Source organism: Oncorhynchus masou, chromosome 10 (assembly GCF_036934945.1).
Source record: "Oncorhynchus masou masou isolate Uvic2021 chromosome 10, UVic_Omas_1.1, whole genome shotgun sequence".
Taxonomy (NCBI): domain Eukaryota; kingdom Metazoa; phylum Chordata; class Actinopteri; order Salmoniformes; family Salmonidae; genus Oncorhynchus; species Oncorhynchus masou.
The window spans coordinates 31,960,387-31,980,228 of record NC_088221.1 but is presented as its reverse complement, the minus strand read 5'-3'; the positions used below and the strand labels follow the sequence as shown (position 1 = coordinate 31,980,228).

Here is a 19,842-nt window from a genome sequence, read left to right as displayed (position 1 = left end):
CAGAATGCACAAAAAAGCAAAGTACTCTGGGTCTTGTAGGCAATGTCTTCAATACAATTGTCGACCTGGAGCCAAATACTAGGAGTGTCATATTTCAAGGGCTAATTATTAGAGAGAGAGATTTTATGGCATTGTTTGTTACACTTCTTTCAATGGAATATTCTGGCAATGCTGAATCAAATGTTTAGCACTGAGCAAAATTACCAACACCAAAAGCACACTTCATTGAGATGGATTTAGGTAACAGGAGCCATCTAAACTAGTGGTGTCAAGAGCCTGAAATGTATCATACATATATCCTCAGTGCATTCAGTTATTATTACACTGTTAATGAGGGACAAATGTGTTCCAATGGTCGACACCACATTATAAATATCAATACATACCATGATGACATGGTTATGCATCAATGATTGATGGAATGTATATTAATAATCCAATTCTATCTTTAATTTATCTTTGACTGGTAATCTGATATGGGTTTGAGGCAAGTGCAAAGACAAGTCACTTTTTAACACTTGGTATGGCAGCTGAATTTTTTAGGCTTATTCAAGGCCAAGGGATCATATGGCTGTTACAAGATTAGCCTATATCACACCCAAAGTTGAAATGCAAGGGAGTGTGTTTGTGCTCCAGACCAGTCAGTGGATAAGGTGCAGCTGGACCAACTAATGCCAATGTAAGTTATACCCTATAGCCCAGTCCTGCAAGCAGAAACACAGGACACTAGCTAGCCATAAGGCCTCTACTGTATATGGGATCAGTGACTCTTTAGGAGGCATCAGACTCATAGCACTCCATGTAATCCCCTGCATTACCAGCATCTCTGTGGTCTGTCAACAGAGCTGAGCTCTCCCACAGGGTCAGTGGAGGGCCAGCCCTCTGTGTGCAAATGCGATTCACAGATTCCTCCTCTAACTGGGAGCAATGTTCCCATAATGCAAACATGGAAACACGTACAGCCCGAAATACACACATGCACATCACTTTAGATTCTAACCTGTACTGTGCCTTTTCTTAACAAAAATGAAGTCATACTGAGATATTTTGAACTTCAATCTATTTGATGCGATCCTTATGAATACATATGAATACACAAGCCACAAGACTTGACCAGGCTTCCCATCCCTAACCTGTCAGTGCAGTGGATCCACATACATAAGAGCTATTCAATCATTCATCCTTTCTGGTGTGAAGTGACAGCAACCATTCAAGAATATCAGGCAACAGAATTCAAAGAGCATATTCCATGAATCAGTGACTCAGTGCAGGCCTCATAAATTTATGACAGGAAGTCTTCCTACTCTGGGCTGACAGCCTTATTGATGGCTGGCATCTCCCTCCTCACAGAGGGAACTAGCTTACGACAGGAGTCTAACAACTGCTATATCGGTCTCTTCTTGTCGCCTGTCTGCGTGTTCCCCTGCCATCTGTGTGTGTGTGTGTGTGTGTGTGTGTGTGTGTGTGTGTGTGTGTGTGTGTGTGTGTGTGTGTGTGTGTGTGTGTGTGTGTGTGTGTGTGTGTGTGTGTGTGTGTGTGTGTGTGTGTGTAGAACAGGGTGACAGAAAAAGCAGGATGTTCTTGAGATGGGAGTGGAAGTCACAGAATTTTGATAATTCTGAGAAATTAAAACAGATTGTCCCAACATGGACTAACTAAAATGAGAGAAAGTAAGAATTGGTTATTCAAAACAATATCGAAATGGTGCTCACAAAAGCACATGTACTCTACATACTGTAGAAAAATCCATAGGACCCTCATCACCTTGAGTACGTCGGTGTGAAGGTGAACATGCAGAACCCATCTGGCATCTCTCCCATGACACCCTTCTGCAAGGTCCAACTCATTAGGATCTTAACCAGAGATATTTCCACTATGATCATATAACAGGGCTTATAGTTATAGTACACGTCAATTGATAGCTATCAGAGATGAGACATACTGCTATGGGAGCAAACGTAAGCAAATGCAACCACACAAAATAGACAGCATAGAGTGAAGAGGATCCAATGACAACAGAGGCGAAGCCAGCATGACTTCATTCAGTGGCAAATGTGTTCACATGAATAGGGCTGACATAGGGACAGGAATGGATGAGGTAGCTAAATGTAAAAGAATGAACATGTGTATTAAAAGGAAAGCATCTATACTCTTACAGAGCATTCGGAAAGTATTAAGTCAACTTGACTTTTTCAACATTGTTATGTTACAGCCTTATTCTAAAATGTATTAAAATGTATTTTTTTTCTCCTCATCAATCTACACACAATAACCCATAACAACAAAGCAAAAACAGGTTTTTAGAAATGTTTGCAAATTTATACAAAAATATTGAAACTGAAATAACACATTTACATAAGTATTCAGACCCTTTACTGAATACTTTGTTGAAGCTCCTTTGGCAGGGATTACAGCGTCCACACCTGTATTTGGGGAGTTTCTCCCATTCTTCTCTGCAGATCCTCTCAAGCTCTGTCAAGTTGGATGGGGAGCATCGCTACACAGCTATTTTCAGGTCTCTCCAGAGATGTTCGATCGGGTTCAACTCTGGCCTCTGGCTGGGCCACTCAAGGATATTCAGAAGTTTGTCCCGAAACCACTCCTGCGTTGTCTTGGCTGGGATGGTGCCAGGTTTCCTCCAGACGTGACGTTTGGCATTCAGGCGAAAGAGTTCAATCTTGGTTTCATCAGACCAGAGAATGTTGTTTTTTTATGGTCTGAGAGTCCTTTAGGTCCCTATTGGCAAACTCCAAGCGGGCTGTCACATGCATTTTATTGCATTATTATTATTATTGCATTTATTTTATTGGCTTCGGTCTTGCCACTCTCTCACGCCTGATTGGTGGAGTGCTGCAGAGATGGTTGTCCTTTCTGGAAGGTTCTCCCATCACCACAGAGGAACTCTGGAGCTCTGTCAGAGTGACCATCGGGTTCTTGGTCAACCTCCCTGACCAAGGGCTTTCTCCCCCGATTGCTCAGTTTGGTCGGGTGGCCAGCTCTAGGAAGTCTTGGTGGTTCCAAACTTCTTCCACTCAAGAATGATGGAGGCCAATGTGTTTTTGGGGACCTTCAATGCTGCATAATGTTTTTTGGTACCCTTCCTACAATCCTGTCTCGAAGCTCTACGGACAATTCCTTCGACTTCCTGGCTTGGTTTTTGCTCTGACATGCACTGTCAACTGTGGGACATGGTGTAGACAGGTGTGTGCTTTCCAAATGATGTCCAATAAATGTAATTTACCACAGGTGAACTCCAATTAAGTTGTAGGAATATTAAGGAGGATCAATGGAAACAGAATGCACCTGAGCTCAATTTCGAGTCTCAGACAGTGGTGGAAAAAGAATCCAATTGTCATAAAAATGAAGATGCCTTAATAGAAAATGACAAGTGAAAGTCATCCAGTAAAATTCTACTTAAGTCAAAGTATTTGGTTTAAAATATACATACAGTGGGGCAAAAAAGTATTTAGTCAGACACCAATTGTGCAAGTTCTCCCACTTAAAAACATGAGAGGCCTGTAATTTTCATCGTAGGTACACTTCAACTATGACAGACAAAAATGAGAAAAATAAGAGAAAATCGCATTGTAGGATTTTTAATGAATTTATTAGCAAATTATGGTGGGAAATAAGTATTTGGTCACCTACAAACAAGCAAGATTTCTGGCTATCACAGACCTGTAACTTATTTAAGAGGCTCCTCTGTCCTGTTTGAACTTGTTATCAGTATAAAAGACACCTGTCCACAACATCAAACAGTCACATTCCAAACTCCACTATGGCCAAGACCAAAGAGCTGTCAAAGGACACCAGAAACAAAACTGTAGACCTGCACCAGGCTGGGGAGACAATCGTAATAGGTAAGCAGCTTGGTTTGAAGAAATCAACTGTGGGAGCAGTCCATTATTAGGAAATGGAAGACATACAAGACCACTAATATTCTCCCTCGATCTGGGGCTCCACGCAAGATCTCACTCTGTGGGGTCAAAATGATCACAAGAACGGTGAGCAAAAATCCCGGAACCACACGGGGGGACCTAGTGAATGACCTGCAGAGAACTGGGACCAAAGTAACAAAGCCTACCATCAGCAAGGTCATTGAAGATGAAACGTGGCTGGTTCTTTCAGCATGACAATGATCCCAAACACACCGCCCGGGCAACGAAGGAGTGGCTTCGTAAGAAGCATTTCAAGGTCCTGGAGTGGCCTAGCCAGTCTCCAGATCTCAACCCCATAGAAAATCTTTTGAGGGAGTTGAAAGTCCATGTTGCCCAGCAACAGCCCCAAAACATCACTGCTCTAGAGATCTGCATGGAGGAATGGGCCAAAATACCAGAAAAAGTGTGTGAAAACCTTGTGAAGACGTACAGAAAACATTTGACCTCTGTTATATACCCTTTGTTGGCAATGACAAAGTATTGAGATAAACTTTTGTTATTGACCAAATACTTATTTTCCACCATAATTTGCAAATAAATTCATAAAAAAATCCTACAATGTGATTTTCTGGATTTTTTTTCTCATTTTGTCTGTCATAGTTGAAGTGTACCTATGATGAAAATTACAGGCCTCTCTCATCTTTTTAAGTGGGAGAACTTGCACAATTGGTGGCTGACTAAATACTTTTTTGCCCCACTGTACACCACACGGGGGTACAAGTTACTGCATCTCAGTGCTAGAGGCATCACTACAGACCCTGGTTCGATTCCAGGCTGTATCACAACCGGCCGTGATTGGGAGTCCCATAGGACGGCGCACAATTGGCTCAGCGTCGTCCGGGTTAGGGTTTGGCCAGGGTAGGCTGTCCTTGTAATAAAAATAAAAATAACTCCATGTAATCCCCTGTATGACCAGCATCTATGTGTCGTATGTCAGAGTAAAATGTGGCATTAAGGAACACACTGGCCACACTAAAATATCCGTATTACTGGTTTAAGATTTATTGTGGTGTTGGTCATATCTTTACAGAGGTTATATACAAATTAGTACGAGTGATTAAAAAAAAAAAGTACATTTGGAGGAAGAAACATTCACTTAAAACAATTGTGAAAAAAAGATAGCGTGTATGTTTTACTTTGCTGTATAAGAATGAACGCATTCCTGATTAGAATTCTTTAGATAATTGTCTTGGTTTTGACTTATTCTTAAAGCTAGATGAAAGAAAAACATGTATCCACACTGTTATCTTATGTTTTACAGAAATCATATTTGCAGTATATTAATAGTTACAGCAGACAATTAAAATATAAAACCTAGAAAACTCCTTGGAATAGTCCCTTCTAAAACCAGGTTCAGTGGTACAAAAGTATCAATTTGCCATGCCTTTGAACATTTTAATTTCTGTACTAAAAAATACAATTAGATTCTGTTTTATTAAGTCTATACCATACATGTTCTGCATCAATTCAACCCTTAATCACAGTTTTGGATTATTCAAGTAATCTAAACATTTGACAAGCTAGCAGTCCCGCCCTCGAAAAGATCCTCCCTAAAATAGAACCCTACGGTCTTTTGTTGAAGAATTGCATCCGTGCATAATAATAAAAATATACACGCAACTGTTACCCTTTTTTTTACATGTTTTAAGCAGAGACGAATTGCCCCATTTCACATTACAATTCTCACGCACACAAAACTACCTGAAGTAAAATAACAAATGGAAACATTTAAAACAGAAAAAACTACAATTACAAATCTCCATCTGTGCTCGCAGTAAAATGAAGCAAGGTTGTATAGAGACGATGCACCACTTTTCCCACGGCCACAACGACATCACTAGGGCTCACAGATCAAGGTCTCCACCACAAACTTGTTCTCAAAGTGACGGATCTTGTGGCAGTTGAGAGCTTCGCGCTTCTGCATACCTGTAATGAGGGGGATAAAAACCCTTATGAGCTGCCACAATATGGTGGATGGTTGTTCATACAGGCTCATACAAGACTTGGGAAAACATCATTTTGGAAAGGTATGAATCAGATATGTCGCAATGCCCATGTGGTAGTTTTGTAAGACGTGTGCGCTTGTGCGAATGCATGCACATCCATGTGAGAGGTGTGTTAGGTATGTGAGGTCTAACTGTGTGCTTAGAGACCAGTCAGTCAATATCTCATGTAAAAGATGGCTGAATGTAGAAGCCATATTCTTTTGGGCATGTTAGCATAATTCTTCACTTGTCCAAACAACTATGTAGCGCGTGTGTGTGATCTGTGATGTATATGCATGCGTGTTGTATATGTGCGTGTGTGTGTGTGTATTTATAGGGGTCTGTGTGTACTGACCCAGGATCCTGTCTCTGCGCTCCAGCTTGTAGGTGTCTTTGCCCTGGCAGAGGTTGTTAATGAAGTATCCCAGTTGTTCCACATCCTCCAGGCGCTCAGTCACCATCATCTCCTCATGGACCAGGTAGGACTGGGGCAGGTAGGTACCAGCCTGGGGGAGGTGGGAGAAAGAGGGGTACAACATTGAATAACAACATAACCTACCAGTATGAGCTAGAGCTACTGGGTGGTTAATTTCAAAACCTTTATTAAAACCACCGAAACGGTCTTATTTAATTTTAAAAATAGTATAGGGTGTCCAGAAAAGTGGGTAAAAATATTGAAAGTTTTACAATCATTATTGTAACATAATTCATAAAGCAGTTCCTGTTACCTTGATGTTGACCAACAGCTCCAGGAAGTCCTTGGGAGGCATGACGATGGAGGTGTTGAGGGGGATGACGTAGCATTTGTTCAGGAACAGGTCCAGGTAGGCAGTCAGTCTCTGTGGAAGGGAGCCAACAGAACAAACTCAGTGAACAACCTCATGGAACTCCACCGAATACAGAAAATCCATGATCTGTGGATGGTTATCCCCACAGAAACATCACAGGGGTTAGCAATAAACAGCAGGGTTGAAGTCGATTCAATTTCCTTACTCTTTGGAAGTCGTGGACGATGTCGGCGGGGTCACTGTCGTCGAACTCAGGCACGGGTACGTTGATGAGAGCCACCTCCTGGTCCTCCAGTACGCGGATGTTCTCCTGGATCATCTTGAATCTGGAGGGCATGTCCACCTCCACATCCTCCTCCTCCAGGATCATCATGTCTTCTTCACGGTACTTCACCCCGCACACAAAGACCTGGCCCTCCTGGTAGAAGGGAGAACACACAGCACTTGGTGGAAAACGTTTATATTTATACATTTTACTGCATGGAGCTCTACCCTTCCAGCATCATGTCTCTTATCAATTACACATTTGAACTTTAATGTTGTATTCAAAAACAATAAGTTCTTAAGTGTCAATTAGATTAGAATCAAGCCAGCTACAGTGTATTCAGTAAGCAATAGATCGCCACTGGGGTCTGAGTAATCCAGTCTCACCTCCAGGATGTAGTACCTGTACAGGTAGGCCCCTCCCACCACCACGCCAGACAGCATGAGGGCCAGGCCCAGGCACATGCACCAGCACCAGGCCTTGGACTGCTGACGCACCGGTAGAGCCACCTCTGGATCCTGGAGAAACAGAGAGAAGAGGAAGGATGTGAGAAAGATATTGTTTTGAAATTTGACAAGGAATGCATTTTAATTCTTCATTGTCAAGTGCACAGTTCACCAGATGTTCCCAAGTCATTCAATCCTCATCTTTCTCTTTACTCCTCACCTCATTCACTTGAAACACTTCTCACCATCTCTACACTCTCTTTTCCTGGCCCTTTCTCTCCAATCACCATGCATTTCTCTAACTTTCCTTGTCCCTCTCACCCCCACTTGCTTCCAGGCAGCGTAGGAGGGATGGGCACAGGCAGCCAAACTAGTTATGAGAGTTTTGGCAACACTCCGGTTTCAAAACAACAAAAAGAGGTAGGGCTCAACGTTGATTAAGGGAGCAGCACATTGACAGAGGGGGGGGCCTGAGTCCAAACAAAGGCTGTGTTTGAGTAAGGGATGAAGAGGGCTCCAGAATCCACCCGAGGCACAGAACAGGGTGAGTCATCGTTATGCAAATCAGAGAAACAAATAAGCACCATGAGGGAGAGAGAGAGAGGGGAGAAAGAGAGAGCAGAAGGAGAACATAGAAAGAAAAGAGGGTGGGGAGTAGAACATTTATCTTCCTAATAGCTTGACGTCATATGATTAGTCAATTTGTAATATCACAGCCTGCGTGATCCTTGGACCTTGGTGTAATAAAGCTGGTCTTATGAGCCTTTTGAATTAATAAATTCAGTCTCAAGTTCATTCCTTTGATTGTTATTAGGGTATTTGAATAACAAATTCAAATAACAGGGCTCTACAGTGTAGTGTTGTCATGATACCAGAATTGTGACTTCGATACCAATACCAGGTTAAGTATCACGATACTCAATGCCAAAACAATACTACTACAAAAAAAATAAAAAAAGTCACAGAATGGCACTTAATCCAGACAGAAACTCAGCTACTGCGCTGTTCAATAGTTGGGAATCAAATGACATTTATTTATATAGCCCTTCATACATCAGCTGATATCTCAAAGTGCTGTACAGAAACCCAGCCTAAAACCCAAACAGCAAGCAATGCAGGTGTTGAAGCACGTTGGTTTGGAATCTTTTGAGTTCAATATCACAACATTAGACATTTTTTACATCAACATTTTCCAGACATCCATGTATGCATTGATGAAAAACAACACAATCAATTTGATATTTGTTTTTACCAATCTAACTACAGAACGGTAATCATTTATTCAAATGGTAAATCTATATTGACAAACCGGGTAAATAAAGAACTAGCCTAGGACTATTTACAGTACAGTTCAATAGGAATGTGTGCATACAGTGAGTTATTGATCATGTCTTTGGCTGATTTTACAGGGCTACAGATGTGAATCAGTTTCCATTCGGGACTTATTTTATTGTACTGATCAACAACATTTACATCGAAGTAGCTAATTTGATCAAAGCAATTAAATTTTATTTTTATTTGTTTAATCATAATACAAAATGAGCATCAACAACTTCCATTAAACATGTTTAACAAAACAAAACAGGTATAAACAAGAAAATACTAAAGACATAAACAAAAACACACCCACTCAGCAAAAAAAGAAACATCTCTTTTTCAGGACACTGTTTTTCAAAGACAATTCGTAAAAATCAAAATAACTTCCCAGATCTTCATTGTAAAGGGTTTAAACACTGTTTCCCATGCTTGTTCAATGAACCATAAACAATGAATGAACATACACCTGTGGAACAGTCGTTAAGACACTAACAGCTTACAGACGGTAGGCAATTAAGGTCACAGTTATGAAAACTTTGGACACTAAAGGAGGACTTTTTACTGACTCTGAAAATCACCAAAAGAAAAATGCCCAGGGTCCCTGCTCATCTGCGTGAACGTGCCTTAGGCATGTTGCAAGGAGGCATGAGAACTGCAGATGTGGCCAGGGCAATAAATGTCAATGTCCATATTGTGAAACACCTAAGACAGAGCTACAGGGAGAAAGTACGGACAGCTGATCGTCCTCGCCGTGGCAGACCACGTGTAACACCTGCACAGCACACCTGCGGGACACGCACAGGATGGCAACAACAACTGCCCGAGTTACACCAGGAACGCACAATCCTGCCATCAGTGCTCAGACTGTCCGCAATAGGCTGCGAGAGGCTGGACTGAGGGCTTGTAGGCCTGTTGTTTGGTGAGGACCTGCCTTACATCACCGGCAACAACGTCGCCTATGGGCACAAACCCACCGTTGCTGGGCCAGACAGGACTGGCAAAAGGTACTCTTCACTGACGAGTCTCGGTTTTGTCTCACCAGCGGTGAGGGTCAGATTTGCGTTTATCGTTGAAGGAATGAGCGTTACACCGAGGCTTGTACTCAGGAGCAGGATCGATGTGGAGGGTCCTTCATGGTCTGGGGCGGTGTGTCACAGCATCATCGGACTGAACTTGTTGTCATTGCAGGCAATCTCAACACTGTGCGTTACAGGGAAGACATCCTCCTCCCTCATGTGGTACCCTTCCTGCAGTCTCATCCTGGCATGACCCTCCAACATGACAATGCCACCAGCCATGCTGTTTGTTCTGTGCGTTATTTCCTACAAGACAGGAATGTCAGTGTTCTGCCCTGGCCAGCGAAGAGCCCGGATCTCAATCCCATTGAGCACATCTGGGACCTGTTGGATCGGAGGGTGAGGACTAGGGCCATTCCCCACAGAAATGTCCGGGAACTTGCAGGTGCCTTGTTGGAAGAGTGGTTAGAATCTCACAGCAAGAACTGGCAAATCTGGTGCAGTCCATGAGGAAGAGATACTCTGCAGTACTTAATGCAGCTGGTGGCCATACCAGATACTGACTGTTACTTTTGATTTTGACCCCCCCCCTTTATTCAGAGACATATTATTACATTTCTGTTAATCACATGTCTGTGGAACTTGTTCAGTTTATGTCTCAGTTGTTGAGTCTTATGTTCATACAAATGTTTACACGTTAAGTTTGCTGAAAATAAACGCAGTTGAGAGTGAGAGGACATTTCTTTTTTTGCCGAGTTCACACCAAAAAGTTGGTCACTTAGAAATGGCCTTGTTTTTGAAAGAAAAAATAACATCAAAGTGATCAGAAATATAGTGTAAACATTGTTAATTTTTTAAATGTACAAATAAAGATAATGAGGGGTACACAAAGCGAGACAGTCCCTCTGTCTTGGGCAGAAGCACTCTCCCAAGTATAGAAAGATCCCTTTGTAGCCACTTATTAAATATATTATTTTCTCTTAATTTTTAGGAAAGAAATTCATGTTGTCTGACTAAGTGTTTTTTTGACCAATTTATTCCTAAATAATTTAACACAGTCCTTTGCTTATTTGATCAAAGTGTGCACCGTCTCTAACCAGTAATGATGTCATTCGCGAGGCAAGTGGGGAGGGGTCCAGCTTTTGACAAAACGTCAGATTTGACTTTATGTAGCAGGTTAGAACTTACACAGCAGGTCAGAATAATTAGGTTAAGGGTCAGCATTTTTTAATGCAAAAAATAAAATAAAAAGTAGAATTTTTAAATGTTTTATGTTAATTTTACAAAAGCTGGATCCCTTCTGGCCACGACCGGGCCACCCGGAGTCAGATCGCTGAGACAATAGGTCTCTTTCATGTCTGTCCAAAAGATTAAGTAAATTAATAAAGTTTGTGGCAATCAGTATATTTTGCATTATGGTTTCAAACAAAGTACCAAGGTTGAATTGATGATAGCCTAAGCTGTATGCTAGCAACAAAAGTTAGCATACCAGTAACTTTTTGCCTTGTAAAAAGTGTTCTAGCATGTATGGACATTGTTCATTACTGTTCGCAAAACAGTTTCAAAATGTCATGTCGCATTATTCAAGTGTGTTAACGTTGGTGCAGCATGAGTGAGGAGCTAACATGATGCAGCCCAGACTCCCAGTGCAGACTAAGTGGAGCAGGCAGAGGGCTTTCGTGCTATAAGGGGGACATCGGCTACACTTAGTTAATCTGTGAGACACATTTGACAGAAGCAGCAAAAAGTTTTTTTTTTTTTTTTTTTTTTTTTTTTTTTTAAACTTGTACGGAACCGTTTTCATGTTCTAGTATTGAAAAAGTACTGAAGTTTCAGCATACCGTGCAACACTACTGTAGTCTGACCATTTCTCTCTCATATGTACTTAAATATTTTGCTGTTCGACCTGGAATTTTTATTTTAGGAGCACCAGTTCGCCTAGATTTTTTTTTAGGATTCTAGCTTTAAATACCAAAAATATTTTCACATGTGCTCCTTGTAAAAAAGGTCAGCGTAGAGCCCTTATCTAAAAAGGGAGGACTGGCACCCACCTAAAGGCACTGCTGGCTATAAAGAACAGCAGAGTGCTCGGATCCACAGCCATAAACGTTGAGCTGATTGAGGTTGACAGAGGGAGTGAGTCAGGTGGACACACAAACAAAGGTGTTTATCAACCAGCGAACATGGGAATACACAGACTTAATGGACTCTGACCAGCAATAAGGTCTCCCTTCTTTAAACATGCCAAGGCATGTCCCCTCCACCAACCGCATATCACCTTGTGGAGGGGTTTTCTAGGCATTGGGTTGACCCCTGGTCTAGCTGACCAGGGTAATGGCATTGGCAGACAATCATTATCCACCAAAGTATTAACCTTCTTCAGTGACACCCTGACGTCCATTTCAACAAGAGGAAGTTCTAGAGTTGGCCTCCAAAGAAACAAGTTTGTTGACTGAGAACATTGCTGAGTTCATCATTACAGTTGTTGTAAAATATATGACATGAGTCATGTTTCTAGGTCAAAAGGAGCGCATTGAAAGAAAGAGCCCTTTTTCACAACAAAATTTCAGCTGAAAAGCTACAGCGCAATGAGAAGAATCACCACTTCCCAAGAAATAAGTCAGCCTGACCTCAATCAATTTAATAACGTCAACAACTCTGGGAGCAGCATAGTGGAGTTTCTAGGAAGATCAAAAGGCTGGCAAGAGACTGGAGAAAGAGATTAACATTCATCCCATTATTCACTCTGTTTTAGTCTCCTTGGTTGCAAGTGATGTAGCCTACAAGAGATAGCAATAAGGGAATATTTCCTTGGGCTTTCTGGGTGCGTTTACACCTAATCTCTTGCCCATGAGATAAATGCCAGAGCGGTTTTGCCTTTTATGAGTGAATGCAGGGAGTTCCCAGGGAGAGGCTTCAATTTACAGTAAGAGGAAATGGGGTAATACGCTGAACAGAAATATAAACTCAACATTAAATATTTTACTGGGTTACAGTTCACAAGGAATATCAGTCAACTGAAATAAATTCATTAGGGCCTAATCTATGGATTTTAAATGACTGGAAATACTGTTCTGTTGGTCATAGATTATTTTTTAAAGGCAAGTAGGGGAGTGGATAAGAAAACCAGCAAGTATCCATTTGCCTCATGCAGTGTGATATCTCCTTCACATAGTTGATCAGGTTGTTGATTGTAGCCTGTGGAATGTTGTCCCACTTCTTCAATAGCTGTGTGAAGTGGCTGGAATGGATATTGGCGAACAAACTGTTGTACAAGCCAGTCCTGAGCATCCCAAACATGCTCAATTGGTGACTGGGACATTTTCAGCTTCCAATAATTGTGTACAGATCATTGCGACCTGGGACCATTAATTACCATGCTGAAACGAGGCGATGGCGGCAGATGAATGGCACGACAATGGGCCTCAGTATCTCTTCACGGTAAAATGTGTTTGTTGTCCGTAGCGGATGCCTGCCCATACCATAACCCCACCAACGTTGTGAACAGAGTGCCCCATGACATCAACAAACCACTCGCCCAGACGACATCATACACATCTGCCCGGTACAGTTGCAACCATGATTAACTTGTCAAGAGCCCACTTCTCCAGCGTGCCAGTGGCCAACAAAAGTAGAGTTTGTGAACCGAAGTTGGTTACGACACCGAACATACTATCTGGTCAAGACCCTGGTGAGGACAATGAGCACGTAGATGAGCTTCTCTTAGACGGTTAAACAGTTTGTGCGCCCAATTTTTCAGTTTTTGATTTGTTAAAAAAAAGTTTGAAATATCCAATAAATGTCGTTCCACTTCATGATTGTGTCCCACTTGTTGTTGATTCTTCACAAAAAAATACAGTTTTATATCTTTATGTTTGAAGCCTGAAATGTGGCAAAAGGTCGCAAAGTTCAAGGGGGCCGAATACTTTCGCAAGGCACTGTATGTGCCCAAAACCATGAACGTGACCCAACATGCCAAACGATGGGTTTCAGAATTTCTGAAACACCCCAGTGTCTTTGGTGTGAATACACTCGGTTTGGAGTAAGAGGCTTTACCAAAGTTTACTCTCATACCATGACCCACATACTTCCCCTCAGGTTTTTTCTCTCACTGAACTCTGACTGCAAGGCTGCTGCGCTCAAATTAACTTGAGTTTTGTTCTCCGGCCGGCTACAATTCACTTCCTCTTCTGTGTTCGTCTGTTCTAACGATGTTTATTTCCCCATTTCCGTGAGAGAAGGGTTAGAACATACACACATTCAGAGGCTTGAAGCTGGTACGGGATATCCAAGTAGATATTCATCAGGGGGACAGAAAAAAATACCTAATGCTCTCGATAAAGACAAAGTGTCGATAAAGTTACAATTTAATTATTTTACACTCCAGCATTTGCTTGAAAATACTTGACCTGCTTTACTGTATGCAGCTTAATCTTTTCCTAATGCCTATACTTTGTTCATGTTTACTCTCCCCACTCAGACAGAGATTGGCTTCCGCTCTACTGCTCTGCCAAGCCCCCTCAGGCCACAGGCTCTTCATCTGGGCTGCAGTCACATCAGTCACGCTAGGGTGATGATCAATGCTATGTCTGTGTGTCCAAACCACCCATATCAAGGAAACCAATACACACTAACACTTGTGCTTCCTCTCAGATAAATGCCCCGTTCTTTATATGGTACGAGACACCACATGAGCTATGTGTTTGTGCTTCAAAGTATTGCTGGGTCTTCACCTCTTTGGAGGAAACCACAACAAACAAAGATGTATGCTTTACCTTTAATGAGATCTCATGATGGGGGTTTCACATGGTATAGAGGTAACCATATGCTACGTGGGTTGGGAGGGTGTATTTATGAGTTCCAAAATGTTGTTTTGGCCTCTCCTATATCCCTATGGCATTGAGAATAAAATCAGCTGCTCACACGTCCTATTGTAAGAAAACTAAATGGGTTGCATTAGAGAGAGTCCTCCTATCCCTTGGTTGTTTTCGTCGTCTAGCCTCTCCCTCTGTTCCAACCAAGACCCATCTGTCCCGCAGGTGTGTTCCTGCAAGTTTACACTTGCTCCCCAACCTACTGCTGCCACGAATGACGATGATACAGCATGTGTGGCCAAGTTCAGTATGCAAACTACCTGGCCTAGACTAGGCCTATATCTAATTCAGTGGTACTGACACACTGGTCTTCATGATCAAGCTGTACTGTATTACAGTGGCATTTACAATCTCATAAATGACAGTGACATGAGTATAATTTGTTTAACTTCCAAATTTCTATTGTTATAGTATGCCTCTTTCCCAGCAAGGAGAGAAAATAATTCCCTTTCTACTTTCGCATTGACTGAACATCTTCATTCTAAAGTTCAGAAATGTAACAATACCCTGAAAAGAGGTAGAGTTTCAGTAGCTTGGAGTGATGTAGTCTATCACTGTGCCAGAAGAAGAGCTACAGTTTCAGTAACTCAAGGATTCTCTGTGAAACCTCATCCTTCATTCTGAAAGAGATAAGCAGCATGGAGGTAGAGGCAACCATGTTGTTTAGTCTGTTGGGCACTGTGCAGACTGTCTGGGGTGGAGGTGAGCTTGTTCTGGGGTTTAGGGCCAGGGGGGTAAATGGAGTGACAGAAGCGGTGTTCGAATACCCATACTAACATACTGTATACTACATACTATTATTTAATTTGAGTATACTGTAAACGAAAAGTATCCTTCAGTTGAGCGAACTTAGCACATCGCCCGTCTACCGGAAGTTGATGCTGTTGCTAAGCAACCTCTTGCTAGCATATCAAATGACTAGCTCGACATTTTACGATGTTGGGTGTGTTTGTAAATTCAATCTGGAGCATTCAACGGCAGTCAAGCACCCAAGCTAATTGGCTAACGTTGGCTAGCTACTTCCAGACACAAATGAGAGAACGCCTCACTGTGACCATTTTACTCATCCTAGCAGAGCTGGTTAGGCTGTTTTCATGTCATCAAGAGCGCTGGTGACTAACTGTGCTGCAACAATTGAATTATACTTTTTTTGCAGACGTTCACTGACACCGGCCATATTCTACAGGTGTCGTAAATTCAGCAGTTATTCTGAGCTCTGGCACACTCAGCCGAGGATGATGTTCGGATGAAACAGTCAGAGATCACCAAGGGCAACATAGCTTCAGCGTGTAAATCAGCTAGAAAGATGTGTCGGCATCGAGTAATTGTCTCTGGCCCCCTCCCAGTTCGGGGGAGTGATGAGCTCTACAGCAGAATCTCAATCGTTGGTTGAAAACTTTTTTCTGCCCCTCTCAAAAGATAGAATTTGTAGATAATTGGCCCTCTTTCTGGGACTCACCCACAAACAGGACCAAGCCTGACCTTCTGAGGAGTGACGGACTCCATCCTAGCTGGAGGGGTGCTCTCATCTTATCTACCAACATAGACAGGGCTCTAACTCCTCTAGCTCTACAACGAAATAGGGTGCAGGCCAGGTAGCAGGCTGTTAGCAGCCTGCCAGCATAGTGGAGTCTGCTTCTGGGTTGGAGCGAGCGGTCGCATCTACACTTCGGTCCGCAGGTAGTATAACTTTTCATTACATTTCATTATAGTACAACGGTTTGATATGTCTAATCTTAGCAATTTCTCCTTAGCTAGCTACATAGCCGTCTTTGTATCAAAGATAATTGCGTAATTATCGTATTTCGTCGTCCTAACGTAGTCTACACTGCTATCTGCCCAGCAGCTAGCTAACGTCCACCGTCTACCGAATACCAGCACTGTAGAAACTATTACTCAACTGAACGACTTGATTAGTGTAGTGTTAGCTAGCTACATAGTTGTCTTTGCTGTCTTCGTATCCAAGATAATTGTGTAGTTTAGAGTGTGTAGACTTAGAGTGATTATCTTAATTTACCGAGGTTAGCTAGCCAGCTATTTGTCGTCCTTAACGTAGGAGATACTGCTAGCTAGCTAGCCAACAGCTAGCCAACGTCTACCGAATAGAACTTCAACAACCCGGTCAACATTCCGCTTCGCTCCACAGGTAGTATCACATTTTCATTTCACTTCATTACAGTACAACGGTTTGATTTGTTTGATCGTAGCTAGCTAGCTACATAGCCGTCTTTGTATCATAGACAATTGTGTAGTCTAGAGCGATTTTCTAGGTTAGCTAGCCAGCTATTGTCGTTCTTTTAACGTAACGTAACGTAATCAACACTGCTAGCTAGCCAGCTAGCCCCCGAATAGCAGCACTGTAGAAACTATTACACTCAACGGAACGACTTGATTAGTGTAGTGTCAACAACGCAGCCACTGCCAGCTAGCCTACAAAGTCAACAACGCAGCCACTGCCAGCTAGCCTACTCCAGCAGTACTGTATCATTTCAATCATTTTAGTCAATAAGATTCTTGCTACGTAAGCTTAACTTTCTGAACATTCGAGACGTGTAGTCCACTTGTCATTCCAATCTCCTTTGCATTAGCGTAGCCTCTTCTGTAGCCTGTCAACTATGTGTCTATCTATCCCTGTTCTCTCCTCTCTGCACAGACCATACAAACGCTCCACACCGCGTGGCCGCGGCCACCCTAATCTGGTGGTCCCAGCGCGCACGACCCACGTGGAGTTCCAGGTCTCCGGTAGCCTCTGGAACTGCCGATCTGCGGCCAACAAGGCAGAGTTCATCTCAGCCTATGCCTCCCTCCAGTCCCTCGACTTCTTGGCACTGACGGAAACATGAATCACCACAGATAACACTGCTACTCCTACTGCTCTCTCTTCGTCCGCCCACGTGTTCTCGCACACCCCGAGAGCTTCTGGTCAGCGGGGTGGTGGCACCGGGATCCTCATCTCTCCCAAGTGGTCATTCTCTCTTTCTCCCCTTACCCATCTGTCTATCGCCTCCTTTGAATTCCATGCTGTCACAGTTACCAGCCCTTTCAAGCTTAACATCCTTATCATTTATCGCCCTCCAGGTTCCCTCGGAGAGTTCATCAATGAGCTTGATGCCTTGATAAGCTCCTTTCCTGAGGACGGCTCACCTCTCACAGTCCTGGGCGACTTTAACCTCCCCACGTCTACCTTTGACTCATTCCTCTCTGCCTCCTTCTTTCCACTCCTCTCCTCTTTTGACCTCACCCTCTCACCTTCCCCCTACTCACAAGGCAGGCAATACGCTCGACCTCATCTTTACTAGATGCTGTTCTTCCACTAACCTCATTGCAACTCCCCTCCAAGTCTCCGACCACTACCTTGTATCCTTTTCCCTCTCGCTCTCATCCAACACTTCCCACACTGTCCCTACTCGGATGGTATCGCGCCGTCCCAACCTTCGCTCTCTCTCCCCCGCTACTCTCTCCTCTTCCATCCTATCATCTCTTCCCTCTGCTCAAACCTTCTCCAACCTATCTCCTGATTCTGCCTCCTCAACCCTCCTCTCTTCCCTTTCTGCATCCTTTGACTCTCTATGTCCCCTATCCTCCAGGCCGGCTCGGTCCTCCCCTCCCGCTCCGTGGCTCGACGACTCATTGCGAGCTCACAGAACAGGGCTCCGGGCAGCCGAGCGGAAATGGAGGAAAACTCGCCTCCCTGCGGACCTGGCATCCTTTCACTCCCTCCTCTCTACATTTTCCTCCTCTGTCTCTGCTGCTAAAGCCACTTTCTACCACTCTAAATTCCAAGCATCTGCCTCTAACCCTAGGAAGCTCTTTGCCACCTTCTCCTCCCTCCTGAATCCTCCCCCCTCCCCCTCCTCCCTCTCTGCAGATGACTTCGTCAACCATTTTGAAAAGAAGGTCGACGACATCCGATCCTCGTTTGCTAAGTCAAACGACACCGCTCTCTGCTCACACTGCCCTACCCTGTGCTCTGACCTCTTTCTCCCCTCTCTCTCCAGATGAAATCTCGCTCCGGCCGCCCAACAACCTGCCCGCTTGACCCTATCCCCTCCTCTCTTCTCCAGACCATTTCCGGAGACCTTCTCCCTTACCTCACCTCGCTCATCAACTCATCCCTGACCGCTGGCTACGTCCCTTCCGTCTTCAAGAGAGCGAGAGTTGCACCCCTTCTGAAAAAACCTACACTCGATCCCTCCGATGTCAACAACTACAGACCAGTATCCCTTCTTTCTTTTCTCTCCAAAACTCTTGAACGTGCCGTCCTTGGCCAGCTCTCCCGCTATCTCTCTCAGAATGACCTTCTTGATCCAAATCAGTCAGGTTTCAAGACTAGTCATTCAACTGAGACTGCTCTTCTCTGTATCACGGAGGCGCTCCGCACTGCTAAAGCTAACTCTCTCTCCTCTGCTCTCATCCTTCTAGACCTATCGACTGCCTTCGATACTGTGAACCATCAGATCCTCCTCTCCACCCTCTTCGAGTTGGGCATCTCCGGCGCGGCCCACGCTTGGATTGCGTCCTACCTGACAGGTCGCTCCTACCAGGTGGCGTGGCGAGAATCTGTCTCCTCGCCACGCGCTCTCACCACTGGTGTCCCCCAGGGCTCTGTTCTAGGCCCTCTCCTATTCTCGCTAAACACCAAGTCACTTGGCTCTGTCATAACCTCACATGGTCTCTCCTATCATTGCTATGCAGACGACACACAATTAATCTTCTCCTTTCCCCCTTCTGATGACCAGGTGGCGAATCGCATCTCTGCATGTCTGGCAGACATATCAGTGTGGATGACGGATCACCACCTCAAGCTGAACCTCGGCAAGACGGAGCTGCTCTTCCTCCCGGGGAAGGACTGCCCGTTCCATGATCTCGCCATCACGGTTGACAACTCCATTGTGTCCTCCTCCCAGAGCGCTAAGAACCTTGGCGTGATCCTGGACAACACCCTGTCGTTCTCAACTAACATCATGGCGGTGGCCCGTTCCTGTAGGTTCATGCTCTACAACATCCGCAGAGTACGACCCTGCCTCACACAGGAAGCGGCGCAGGTCCTAATCCAGGCACTTGTCATCTCCCGTCTGGATTACTGCAACTCGCTGTTGGCTGGGCTCCCTGCCTGTGCCATTAAACCCCTACAACTCATCCAGAACGCCGCAGCCCGTCTGGTGTTCAACCTTCCCAAGTTCTCTCACGTCACCCCGCTCCTCCGCTCTCTC

At 43.9% G+C, this 19,842-nt stretch overlaps 1 protein-coding gene across 1 annotated transcript in view; it reads right to left on the bottom strand.

Annotated features, from left to right (window-relative positions):
• Positions 1–4,918: 4,918 nt before the first annotated feature.
• LOC135547527 (integral membrane protein 2B-like) overlaps positions 4,919–19,842 on the bottom strand; it is a 34,154-nt gene continuing 19,230 nt past the window's right edge. The window contains exons 2-6 of the mRNA XM_064976604.1: positions 7,363–7,494; positions 6,917–7,129; positions 6,652–6,762; positions 6,279–6,429; positions 4,919–5,864 (exon numbers count right to left, since the gene is read on the bottom strand). Of these exons, the coding sequence (XP_064832676.1) occupies positions 5,776–5,864; positions 6,279–6,429; positions 6,652–6,762; positions 6,917–7,129; positions 7,363–7,494 (696 nt within the window). The 3' untranslated portion in view covers positions 4,919–5,775. The remainder of the gene's footprint in view (positions 5,865–6,278; positions 6,430–6,651; positions 6,763–6,916; positions 7,130–7,362; positions 7,495–19,842) is intronic.